Source organism: Coffea arabica, chromosome 6c (assembly GCF_036785885.1).
Source record: "Coffea arabica cultivar ET-39 chromosome 6c, Coffea Arabica ET-39 HiFi, whole genome shotgun sequence".
Lineage (NCBI taxonomy): Eukaryota > Viridiplantae > Streptophyta > Magnoliopsida > Gentianales > Rubiaceae > Coffea > Coffea arabica.
This window is the reverse complement of record NC_092320.1, coordinates 13222485-13235177: the sequence shown is the minus strand read 5'-3', so window position 1 is coordinate 13235177 and position 12693 is coordinate 13222485. Positions and strand designations below refer to the sequence as shown.

At 41.2% G+C, this 12693-nt stretch overlaps 2 protein-coding genes across 2 annotated transcripts; one reads left to right on the top strand and one right to left on the bottom strand.

Annotated features, from left to right (window-relative positions):
• Positions 1–6530: 6530 nt before the first annotated feature.
• On the bottom strand, positions 6531–7319 carry LOC113692957 (uncharacterized). The gene has a single exon (XM_027211554.1). The coding sequence runs from the start codon at positions 7317–7319 to the stop codon at positions 6531–6533; it is 789 nt and encodes a 262-aa protein (XP_027067355.1).
• Positions 7320–8034: 715 nt separating this feature from the next.
• Positions 8035–12275, top strand: LOC140008629 (uncharacterized). Its single transcript, XM_072053460.1, has 6 exons — positions 8035–8055; positions 9033–9297; positions 11194–11398; positions 11481–11641; positions 11770–11860; positions 12012–12275. Exons 1-6 carry the CDS (start codon positions 8035–8037, stop codon positions 12019–12021), a joined length of 753 nt encoding a protein of 250 aa, XP_071909561.1. The 3' UTR covers positions 12022–12275.
• The last annotated feature ends 418 nt before the right edge of the window (positions 12276–12693 follow it).

The window sequence follows — 12693 nt, the reverse complement described above, 5'->3', positions numbered from 1 at the left end:
GTGATTTTTAGCAGCTTGCAACTGTCTATACTTGTATCGATGGAGACAAGCATGTGCCAAAGAACTTGATGTTTTTTTTCCCCTTCCTCCCACTAATATCTCCCTTGCTAGGTGAAGAAGCACGGAACTTCCCCTAGGAGAGCTGACCTGATCAGCTCGGGTCGCTGATGGCAGAGCTGACTCCAAGCCTGCAAAACAGAAAGGATGAGCTAACCGAGGGGGCCCGAGGGTTGTCCCCGAGGGCGCTCCGACGGTCAAGTTAGTTTTCCGGTGAGTAGAGTTCACGGGAGGTCGTAACAACCGGGAGTAATTTGCCTATAGTGAGCGTACCTTGGGCAATGGGTGTGTAGCACTATTTATACCTGGGCCAGAGTCCGACCTCCGTACGTTCCGGGACCTTCCTGATATAATCTCAATCCCGCGCCGAGCGGGATCTCCTCCGACCTCTGCGGGACGGTCTCCTGATCCCCCTGGAGCCCTAGCGGGGGTGCGGCCCAGGGCGGTAGCCAGGAGCCTGGGGCCGGAACCCAACTCGGCTATACCTGGGCTGCCACGTGTCTAGGCCCAATACAGGGCCTCTGCACTAGCCCCCTAGATTAGGTAAGGCTTCCAGGCAAACCTAATCTATACTCTGTCACGTGGGAGACCAGCGTCGCGCACTGCTCTGCCCCGGTCACCTCTGGTACAGTGCTGTCACTGAGAAAACCGCGCCGATCTCCTAGGTCGAGCGTCAAACTCCCAAGTTTCGACAAACTTGATCAATGCGTGCCGACCTCATGGGACCGAGCATCAAATTAACACTAACATGGTTTAAGCCCCCGACTTTTAAAGATTTGAGCCTTGCCGACCTCTTGGGTCAAACAAACTCATTCAAGTTAAGGCACAACGTGCCGACCTCTTGGGGCCGAACATCGCACTTTCCGACTTCAAAATTTCAAGCCGTGCCGGCCTCTTGTGGCCGAGCATCATACTTTGAAGGCAGTCACGCCAACCTCCCGGGTCGAGCGTCAAACTCTGATTTTAGCGGATATGCCAACCTCTTGGGGTCGAGCATCACATTTCCAAGGCAGTTATGACGACCTCCTGGGTCGAGCGTTGAACTCCATGATTTTAGCAGACGTGCCGACCTCTTGGGGTCGAGCATCACATTTTCCAGGCAGTCATGCCGACCTCTTGGGTCGAGCATTACATTCTCAGGGCAGTTATGCCGACCTCCTGGGTCGAGCGTTGAACTCCATGATTTTAGCAGACGTGCCGACCTCTTGGGGTCGAGCATCACATTTTCCAGGCAGTCATGCCGACCTCCTGGGTCGAGCATCACATTCTCAGGGCAGTTATGCCGACCTCCTGGGTCGAGCGTTGAACTCCATGATTTTAGCAGACGTGCCGACTTCTTGGGGTCGAGCATCACATTTTCCAGGCAGTCATGCCGACCTCCTGGGTCGAGCATTACATTCTCAGGGCAGTTATGCCGACCTCCTGGGTCGAGCGTCGAACTCTGATTTTAGCGGATATGCCAACCTCTTGGGGTCGAGCATCACATTTTCAAGGCAGTTATGCCGACCTCCTGGGTCGAGCGTTGAGCTCCCTGATTTTAGCAGACGTGCCGACCTCTTGGGGTCGAGCATCACATTTTCCAGGCAGTCATGCCGACCTCTTGGGTCGAGTATTACATTCTCAGGGCAATCGTGCCGACCTCCTGGGCCGAGCCAGCGTGCTCCCTGGTTTTGACAAGCTGCCTCAAAGTAAGTCACGGCGTGCCGACCTCTTGGGGTCGAGCATCACACCTTCAAGACGGTCATGCCGATCTCTTGGGTTGAGCGTCAAGCCTCCCGTCTTTAACAGGCGTGCCGACCTCTTGGGGTCGAGCATCGCACTCTCAAATTTCGCAATTTAAAGCCGTTTGCGGACCTCATGGGGGGTTTTTCCGTTCTCTCCGCTCTCCGAGCCCTCGATCTGACTCTTTCTTCAGGCGGGCTGCCTCCTCTGCGTTGACAGCCGCGTGCACCCTGCGAAGGAGCTCCTCCAGGTTTACGGGAGGCTTCTTGGCCAGGTCGTAGAAAAGCTCCTCTACCCTGACCCCGTTTGTGAAGGCGGCCATCACCACCTTTTCGTCCTTGTCCCTGACCTGCAAGCTCTCCGCATTGAAGCGGGTCATGAAATTCCTCAGTGACTCGTCGGGCCTTTGCCTGATGGAGATCAGGTGGGTTGCGTTCCTCGCGTAGACCTTCGAGGAGACGAACTGGGCTGCAAACTGCCGGGCCAGCTCGGGAAAGCTCCGTATAGACCCCGATTTCAGTCCCTGGAACCAGAGTCGCGCCTTCCCCTTTAGGAACATAGGGAAGGTCTTGCAGCGGATCTCATCCGCGGCGGTTTGCAGGCGCATATGCGTCAGGAAGACCGAAAGGTGGTCTTCTGGATCTGTGGAGGCATCGTACATCTCAATGCTCGGAATCTTAAACCTCCGGGGTAGAGGGTAGTCCTCTATTTCCCGGGTAAAAGGCGAGATTGCGTAGTTGTCCTCGTACTGCCGGGGCCTCAGGATCCGCTCAAGCTCATCCCGGGCAGGGTCCGAATGCAGGTGGTCGCGAGGTCGGCTCCTGGCAGACCTGTCTGGAGAGCGCACGAGACCGTTCCTTGCAGGCCTCGCCGGCGAGGGACCCCTCGGCTTGCTCCCCGTGGACCTGTGTCGGGAGTACCTTTCGTTGTCTCTGACTTCCGAGGTTCGCGGGCGAGGCGGCGTCCGTGGCCGTTTCCTCCCGGGGGGTTGGTCGCGCGACTCATCCTCCGAGGGTTCGGGGAGTGGCTCCTTCTCCTTCCCCTTCGCCTTGGAGGTCTGCGCGCCTCCAGCCTCCTCCCCCTCCTTTGCCTGCCGGATGATATCTTCCAGCATGGGGAGGTTCTCTGTCACGAATTGGAGGATCTGCTGCCTCCTTTCTCCTGAAAGGGCTGAGCCCCCGGCGCCCCGAGAAGCCTCAATTTCCTTTCGCTGGGATCCTTCACCGCCCCCCGGACCGGTGCTTTCTACCGTGCGCTTGGATCGCGTCCTGGCCATCAGCACAATCTTACTTACCTTACGGTTCCCACAGACGGCGCCAACTGAAGAAGCGCGGGGCTTCCCCGGACCGAGCTGACCTGATCAGCTCGGGTCGCTGATGGCAGAGCTGACTCCAAGCCTGCAAAACAGAAAGGATGAGCTAACCGAGGGGGCCCGAGGGTTGTCCCCGAGGGCGCTCCGACGGTCAAGTTAGTTTTCCGGTGAGTAGAGTTCACGGGAGGTCGTAACAACCGGGAGTAATTTGCCTATAGTGAGCGTACCTTGGGCAATGGGTGTGTAGCACTATTTATACCTGGGCCAGAGTCCGACCTCCGTACGTTCCGGGACCTTCCTGATATAATCTCAATCCCGCGCCGAGCGGGATCTCCTCCGACCTCTGCGGGACGGTCTCCTGATCCCCCTGGAGCCCTAGCGGGGGTGCGGCCCAGGGCGGTAGCCAGGAGCCTGGGGCCGGAACCCAACTCGGCTATACCTGGGCTGCCACGTGTCTAGGCCCAATACAGGGCCTCTGCACTAGGGAACAAACCTTTTTTTCAAAAAAAAAAAAAAAAAAGAATACAATATTACGGACAGACTTAACCGTCAAGAATTTATTAAGAAATTGAAGTAAAATCGTGTGAGTAACTTAAAAGTTGTAAACGTTTATGTATAAGCTGTTTTTCTCCAACTGTTGAAATCAATCTTTCTTCCAGATTTCCAGAATCCTTTCGCATGGGTAAGGGGAAAAAGAGAGAGAGACAAAAAAAAAAAAAAAAAAACTAACCTGTTGTGATAACTACAGGGCTGTTCCTGTGAGAGATTTTTCTTTTCCTATGCATGGCATGTTTAGGATAATTTTAGAATTACATATAGGCCTTGTTTGGTAAGTAAGTTTTTGGCCAAATTTGTCTGTTACAAGTTTTTTAATAACTTTAAATATAATAACCTCAAAAAATATTTCAAAAATTTTAAATTATACACTTCAAAATATCCAAAAATTTACATATTTCAAATAAAAATTTCTACAACTTCTACAGTAGAGTTTTAAACAAATACCACTTGCTAAACGGGGCAATAGTTTATAGCATACTCGTGTGTTTATACCTCAAGAAGTAATTATGCCTAGAGAGATAGGCATATATGAGCTGAAGAAATTGGTGAATTTCCTTCTTGCTAATGTCTTCCTCGCGTGCATACAATTATATACAATTGTTCGGAATCCATAATGACATATTGCAGAGATAATAATTAAAGAACTAAAAACAAAATCATAAAATTAAGCTAAAAAGTGCTAACTCTTTGTATATAAGCTATTTTTGTGAAATTGTTGCAACCAATATATCTTCAATAATCCTTTCACATGAAACGCTTCAAATATAAACTAAATTTCGTATGAAACGCCTAGTGAAATTTGAACTGCTACGAAGAAATATATCCTGTTCCAAATTGATAGAATCTATAATCGAAGGAGAATTCGTTGAGCAACTTCAACGAAAGCCTTTGTCAAGGAAAGTTCATTAATAACTTTTAATGTAAGTATATAATTCACTAATCCATCATGACATCGTTGATAATCATCGAGAGCTTCTTGGACTTGATCGGAAGACGCCTGAATCCGATAGCTTCCATCCTTTCAACTGAGGAGTGCCTGAGCCAAATGTTGTCCAATTGAATCAATATTGGTTAAGCAATTGAAGCAAGTTTCCATCCTTAAACTTGCTAGAACTGGAAGTTCTTGCCAAATCAACAATGTCTTGTCGCTGTACAAACATTCGTTGGTGACCACGAGAAATCGATGCATCTCCGAGCCCTCTTGCATCCTCTCGATTGCTTCGTGGGATCAACCGAAAGCAAAATTGGCAAGAATGAGGTTCCGATGTTTTCTTGCAGATTTGTTTTATGAGAGACGAATCTCCAGTCACAAATTGTCGGTATTTAGCAACCATTAGGCTGCAAAAGATGGCAATTAGAAAGAATACTCGATGCATTGTTGTGTTCAGTGATTAATCCCAAAGTTGCAATGTGATGTTTAAATACAGTGATTGACATTTGCGACCAATCAAAGATGCGGGGGAATATCAGCACTTGTAGAATATTGGATTTTCCTATTGTTGATGATTTCCTAAAATCATGCAAAATTTCGCTTCATCTAACCTTTAGGGAGGCTTTTTTTTCCCATTCAATCACGTCAAATTCTGCTATAATTTCTTTTTGTTTGGCACAGAGGGCTGTTTATTAACAAGTTAACCCCATCATCAGAAACAGAAAATAGTAAAAATCTATAATATGAAATATATATATATATATATATATCCTCATAGTTCAGCAATACAACTGCGTTAATTTGGTACCTGTCTCATCTAATAAAAATTGATTTACTATCTTATTCATTAACATTTGTAGTTTTGAATTGGAATCCCTGAACTTCTTTTGTTTTTTCTTAGAGTCTTAGAAGTTTCTGCCCGCAGCTATGTAGTAAAAGTTCCTTTATTAGTATTTCCTAAATTTCTTTCCATGAGTCAATTTCCAGGCAAGAGCCGGTCAACACCAACGGCAATGATTACATATGTCCGCGATTACTCTGCCAGCTCTTCCAGGTCTAATCAATTATATCATATGGTACATTTTGGGGTTGGAATCATTTGATGATTTTTTAACCCTTCCGCCCCCAGCGGGTCCAGGATTCAAGCTCAAACTCTGACAGGAGAATAATTCTTAGAGCCCTCCAATGCAATGCTTATTTCCATCATTCATGTAAGCCTAATTGTCTGGGAGGTTCTTGAGAATAATCAGCACTAGATTTCAAGTTGCCCACCTATTCTTCTATGATCTTAACCAATATTCTGTTCATGAATTAGATGCTAAAACTTTACTGTCTTTATGTCATGCTGAGTTTGACTTTTGCAATTTCAAATTATCTTTTTTGAGAATACAAAGATGGAGTAAGTTGTCTCCATATATATTTCATAAAGATCTTTGACACATTGAAAGAAAGAGGACTAAGTCTAACCAAAATTTTCATATAGATGAATTTTGCACATACAATGCAACAACTTCCAAACATTTCTTTTGCTCTTTCCTTTCCTTTATTACATTGGATTAATTAATGAAGTTTCGTTCGACCAAAATAAACCTTTTATTCTTCTTGTTTGCTGATGATAGTTCGTTAACGGAGCAACCAAGATTTCAGAAACAACTTGTTGAACCAAATAAGATGTGCTTGCACGATTGGAGTCCTCCTAGAATACTATGATACCCACGAGTTTGCAGCATAGGGTTCAAGATATGATAATGAACACAGAAAGACGTACAATTTCTAAGAATAAGCTGATAGTTAACAAAGTGCACAATAACCCTAAGATTGTGCACCACTAAAATAACGTAAAACTTGCATCGGAATACGATAGAGACAGGCATAGTGGAAATAATATCCCAGTGGAAACCTGCTCCTCCTGCTCAGAATCAGCTGCCACAACTGCTTACTCACGCTCAACTAATGCCCATCTGGTGGCTCCTGCCCTCTCACAACTGCCCCAACTGGTGGCTCCTGCACTCCCTCAGCTGCCCCAACTGGTGGCTCATGCCCTCTGGGCGGCACATCGGTTGATGGTAGTGCTCCTCTCTTCAAATACTCTACTATCAATGCAACCTCCACAAGTAGCATCAGCAGTATAAGTATCACAAAGGCAGGCTGCAGGCTCCTCCCATGAGCCCTCAGTCGATGAGCTATGGCTCGCCGACAACTAAAGCATGTATAACAAAGTTTCTCATTTGTGCCTGCCCACCTATGGCAATCTGGATCAAGTTTTTTATCTGTGCCACAACCAAATGGCATCTGGCAACAACCACCAACGTCAGGGAAATGTCTACAGAAGTGAGTGCTCATCAAGCATTGCACCACAGGTGTCCATCCATGCTCGGACAAAAATCTCCTCATCCACCAACGTTCTAAACCATGATCGGTCGTAGCCACCAACGTCCAGAATGCTATCAAGGTAGCTAGAAGACCCAAAGAGAGGAGAGCTTGAAGTACCATGTAAGAGAAGTACCAATATGGATGGTTCTTCAAAAGGAAGAACAAACCGAAACAGGACCATAGGACCGCAGCTGCTCCATATACAACAAAAAAGGACTGCACAAAGTCGGTACAGCTGGTTTCGAACTGAGAGGCCAAAATTGAACCAGTGATGAAGACGCCACCAGATAGGAGCAGCATGGCCCCGACAGTCATCAAACGGAAGGCTCGCGGAGATAACATCTTGCAAGTAGAAAGCAAATTCATTGTAAGCTTTCATTTAGGAAACATGTCTCTTATAAATAGATGTATGTATGAACCTAGATTTGTTTTCTACTGTAACTATTGTCACTAGAATCATATTTACCAAAGTTCCTACACAAACTTAGCCGTGTAAGGCTGGGCTTGTAAGTTAGTGAGGAGCCAAAATTGCATAACAAAGGGTTTAATCTAAATAAAATATTAATGACGCTAACTGTTGGCCCAGTCTATACCAAGACGAAGGTTGGGCCACATCATAATCCAAAGCCTAAAACACCTAAAATAGAGGGTAATACAGCAGTTTTGTCCAACGACAATTACAGCACAAATTTGGTCAACCAAATCCATCTTGTAGGCCCCTTTTATTCTGCTGTTTGGTTAGCTGATGCTTAAGGTCTATGCACCACTAAATTTGTTACGAAGAAGCTGATGATAGCAGGTCCTTCTGTGCCTTGAATTCAGCTACTTTAGGGAAAAAAACGCATGTTCTAGGACATGCTTTCACACAGTGGCTTACATGTGAAGGAACATAATAGATATCATATGGTTGCATGTTGTCTAGTGTTGAATCCTATTTATCCTCTTTGTTCTGTAGCTAATGAATCTATTAGTCACCTATATACTGTTCTTATGCCCCTTTTTCTGTTTGTATTAAGAAGTCCATTTAATGAAAGTGCTTGGTGTACAGGCTTGCTGATCAATGGGATAGAGAATTACACGGATGGTGCAGCATTGCTCTAAGGTAGAAAAATAGAAACCAGGAACAATTTCAGCATTGCTTGAGAATTAAATAGGTCGCTTTCTAAGTTAATACACTTCTTTCGTGCTGGAAGTTCCAAACCAAACATTGGTAAAGCTTGGGCTTCTGAAATTGCATCAAGAAGGAGAAATTGGCAGTTTTGACTCTTTCTTGTGTAGGGCTGGTGATCTATGGGTTATGAAGGAATATGGAGAATCTTAGACTAAGGTGATCACTCTTTCACATGAACCTTTGATGATGTTTAGACGAAAGGTACTTTCTATATCAGCTGAGGTGAACTAGCGTATCAAAAAATTGGACTTCACAATTTAAGAGAAAGTCACAATCTGTTAGGCTTTTCAAGGAGTTCAACAACCTCAGTGATGAATGTTGTCTCATTGAAAGCCTCGTTTTGCCGAGTACAGATGACAACATGAAGCCCGAAAGGGCCAAAACAGATAGTTGAGTCTTCTTTCCGGTTTTAATATCCTTAATAGCAGTGGCTGTTACGAGAAAGTGGGGCTAAATGAGAATTGTAGTTTTTGTTCAACTCTACGCAAACTCTTTCTCATCATAATAGAGGTTGTGTAGCTCGCGTACTTGATTTTGTCCACAACTAAAAGACAACGTTTTCAGAACCGGACCGGACCGGCCGGTTCGACCGGTCCGACCGCGAACCGGTAGTATCAACGGTCCGGTCCAGCATCACACCCGGAAACTAATGGAAAACCGCTAAGAACCGGACGAACCGTTAAAAACCGTTTAAACCGTAAACCGCCGGTTCATAAATTTTCAAGCAATAGACCTGAAATTGAAAACAATAACAACAATAGAGGCAGCTAAGATTCGAACTCGGGCCATCATGATCACAAGGGGTATACTTACCACCAATCTACAACTGAGGGACAAGCCTTTTCTTGTGTAGAATTATACTTAATCTAATCAAAATATAAAATTAGATTAAATAAAAAAAACCCTAGCATTGGTTTCAGACGGCACCATTCATTCAATTCACTTTCGTAATTCTTTCTCAGCCGCACAAAGCCACAAACGCACAGACGGCGACGGCACCATTTCTCATTTCTCCTTGGCTTCACTTCACTTTCTCACTTTCTCAGTTCCTCCATTCCTTCAATTTCCAGTTAATCTATTTTTTTTTTCTTCATCATCCTTCCACATCCAAATATCCACAACAAGATCAGCACACTATTATTTTTAGACGGGACTCCAAAGCTTTGCATCTTGGTAAGTTTAATTTTTGCCTTTTCTTGATTTTTGTTTTCTATATTATCTTTAGTGGATTTTTTCGTATTTTCTTCTTTTTTTTCCCCAAATTTTCATCCGTTTATGAATCATAAATTATTTGGCAGTCATGTTTGGAGAAGTTATTTTTTGGATGAAGTATCAAATTAATAAAATTAGTCATGTTTGGTTTTTTAATTTTGTATTTTTCTGGAATTAATATTTGGAATGCCCTTTTTTTGTTTCATTGATATTGTTTGTGACAATAACCGTATGCAACTAATTTATGATTTATGATTATAGTATGCAACCGTATGCCCTTTTTTTATTCAATTAATTTCTGTGACCAAAAACTAATTTCTGCTCAAATGTTCAAAGTTCATACGGCTTTTTTTTTGCCTTTTCTTGATTTTTGTTTTCTATATTATCTTTAGTGGATTTTTTCGTATTTTCTTCTTTTTTTTCCCCCAAATTTTCATCCGTTTATGAATCATAAATTATTTGGCAGTCATGTTTGGAGAAGTTATTTTTTGGATGAAGCATCAAATTAATAAAATTAGTCATGTTTGGTTTTTTAATTTTGTATTTTTCTGGAATTAATATTTGGAATGCCCTTTTTTTGTTCCATTGATATTGTTTGTGACAATAACCGTATGCAACTAATTTATGATTTATGATTATAGTATGCAACCGTATGCCCTTTTTTTATTCAATTAATTTCTGTGACCAAAAACTAATTTCTGCTCAAATGTTCAAAGTTCATACAGCTTTTTTTATTTAATCAATATTATTTCAACTTGAAGTTTGTCTAATTAAAGGAGCGCAGGGATTTCTTCTGTCTGTAGGACCTCTGGGTTTGACAATCACAAGGACTTTGATAGTACTTTGTTATTGTGCCACCTTAATGTATTTGTTCATTTTTTCAACATGTTTGTCTTTTGTGGAGATATGCAATATACTTCAGTTATAGGAGATTTTTTTTTTATTTTTTTTTAGATTTCATCTCGTATATTTTTATGGCTTGATCATTGGTGTTATGACTGGGTATATTTTTATGGCTTGTTCAATTTACCTAGACAATAACACACACATATATATTCTTTAAATCCATCCGGGCTACAAAAAATTACAAAATAAATTGCTTTTTATTTGTTAAAAGCAACTAGGATCATAAGAAATTATATCTCTTTCATTCAAAGCTCAGGAGATTTATTTGGTGCTATATTCTATAAAGTTTGGCAGCTTTAGCTTATTTAATTACTGTTGATTATTAATACTCTAAAAGTAAGAAGTGTTGGATTGTTTACATTAGTGGTAAAACTATTTATTCACTTCCTAACCTAAAATTTTCTTTTGATATATTGCCATTAGCACAAGGAAATTAGTTGAATGGTCACAGAAATTGGCTGGGTACTTAATTGTCTCACTATTAGTATATATCCTTCTTGTTATTTCTTTGGGTCAACTAAGGCCTAGTTTTTTATGAAAACAAAAAACAAGATTGCTGCATTTGAATTTTTCAATTTTGTGCTACTGAGAACCGTACCATTAATATTCCTCTTGTTGCTTTCATTTGTGTTGCATTGTAATGAGTTGATTTTTTCATTGTAACACTTTTACGCTTGACTTTTCTTTTTTCCTTTTCGCATAGACATAGTTTAACACTGACTTTTCTCTTTTCATTTTCTTAGTTGAGCTATTCATGTGACTAATTGATCTTCTTATATTACTGAAAATTTGTTAATTTTATTTGCTTATTAGTACACTATATTTTACAAATGAACTAATTATATCTAATTATTTGTAAATCTGATCGGCCAGGTTATTTCTATTTTTTTAATATCAAAAATTGTGAATTTATTTTTTATTTGATCTAATATTTTAATATGATTGTGACAGAAAATTGGTGGAAGTTATATGGTTGTGATGCTCCGAATTTGCAAAAGCTTGCAATTAGAATTTTGAGTCAAACAGCTTCTTCTTCTGGGTGTGAACGTAATTGGAGCGTTTTTGAACGCATTCACACTAAAAAAAGGAATAGGTTGGAGCACCAAAGACTTAATGATCTTGTTTATGTGCACTACAATTTGCGTTTGCAACATAGGTATAATTGATTTTTTACTTTATTCTTTATATTTTATTTTTTAAAGTAATATTAAATTTGTAACTAATGTATTTTATTGTAGGTTTGATCACCGAAAGAGATCTTATGATCCCATTGATTATGAATCTATTGATAAAACGGAATTTTGGGTCATAGAAGAAGAACAAGATGGCGAGCTTAATTGTGATGAATTGGAGGAAGAACTTGAAGAACTTCCTAAAGATGATTCTCAACTAGTTGAAGGTTGGTTTTAATAGTAAAATAAATATATTTTTAACTTGTAATATGAGGTGCTAAAAGTGCATTTTTTAATTTGAATTTTATTATAAATATGGATAAGTCCTTAATTGTTACTTTATTTATTTATTTAGATGATGAAAGTGAAGTTGGAGAAGATAATGATATTGACTTGGAAGCATTTCAGCGTAGGCGCCTTTTGGATGGTGATGAAGATAATGATTGGTAATATAACATATTAATTAGTGATGTTTAGTAGCAATTGATTTTTTTTGTGTTTGGTTGTATCTTTGTTTTTCAAAATTTTTTGGCTTTTTTTTTTTAGTTTCACCAATTAGATTTATATTTTTTGTAATAAACTTTTTAACTTTTTCAGGTTAAATTGATGAAATTGTGAAGGGGGTGCTCATGCCTTGTCATGCCAATGATGGACATTTGTTATTCAAATTGTATGCCTTGAATATGAGTTGAACTCTTTTATGGACTTTTTTAGAATTGTGAAAGAATGTCAATATTTATTTTAGTTATTTGTGTGTTTTTGTTTGTGATAATTGGTGAATATTTGGGCTATATCTATTTATGTTTGTAATGAATTTATGAAAACTTGCGGTGAATTATGATATTTTAGTTATATTTGTCATTCCAGGTTTCATGTATAATTTTTAGAAAATTTATTATTATCTCAACTTAAATTTAGTTTTAAGTTATATTGATGAATGTATTTTAGGGACTTAAGTTATTAATAACCATGTTAGAATGTACATTAACCGTCAAGTTCCAATGTAGACTGTACAGTGAAGACCTATGAAGTATTTAGCATTAAAGCTGCAAAAAAAAAAAAAAAAAAACAGAGAACCGTTGAACCGGCCGGTCCGACCGGTCGGACCGGTCGGACCGTGAACCGCCCCCCTCTCTGGTTCACTGGCCGGTTAAAAACATTGCTAAAAGAGCTAAAACAAATTGAGTGGGCCCAACAATATTTTGATCGTCAGTCAAACTTCAATGCAAAGCGGCCACGTCCTTGCACGCTCCTTTTGTGGAAAACAAATGTGATGCAA

What these genes read in the sequence shown, in the direction of transcription:
- LOC113692957 (XM_027211554.1), bottom strand. Translation starts at nt 7,319, where the DNA reads ATGAATTTGCTTTCTACTTGCAAGATGTTATCTCCGCGAGCCTTCCGT.
- LOC140008629 (XM_072053460.1), top strand. Translation starts at nt 8,035, where the DNA reads ATGGTGCAGCATTGCTCTAAG. An exon ending in CTCCAAAGCTTTGCATCTTG is followed by an intron (nt 9,298 to 11,193) that starts GTAAGTTTAATT and finishes TGATTGTGACAG; the next exon opens with AAAATTGGTGGAAGTTATAT. An exon ending in AATTTGCGTTTGCAACATAG is followed by an intron (nt 11,399 to 11,480) that starts GTATAATTGATT and finishes ATTTTATTGTAG; the next exon opens with GTTTGATCACCGAAAGAGAT.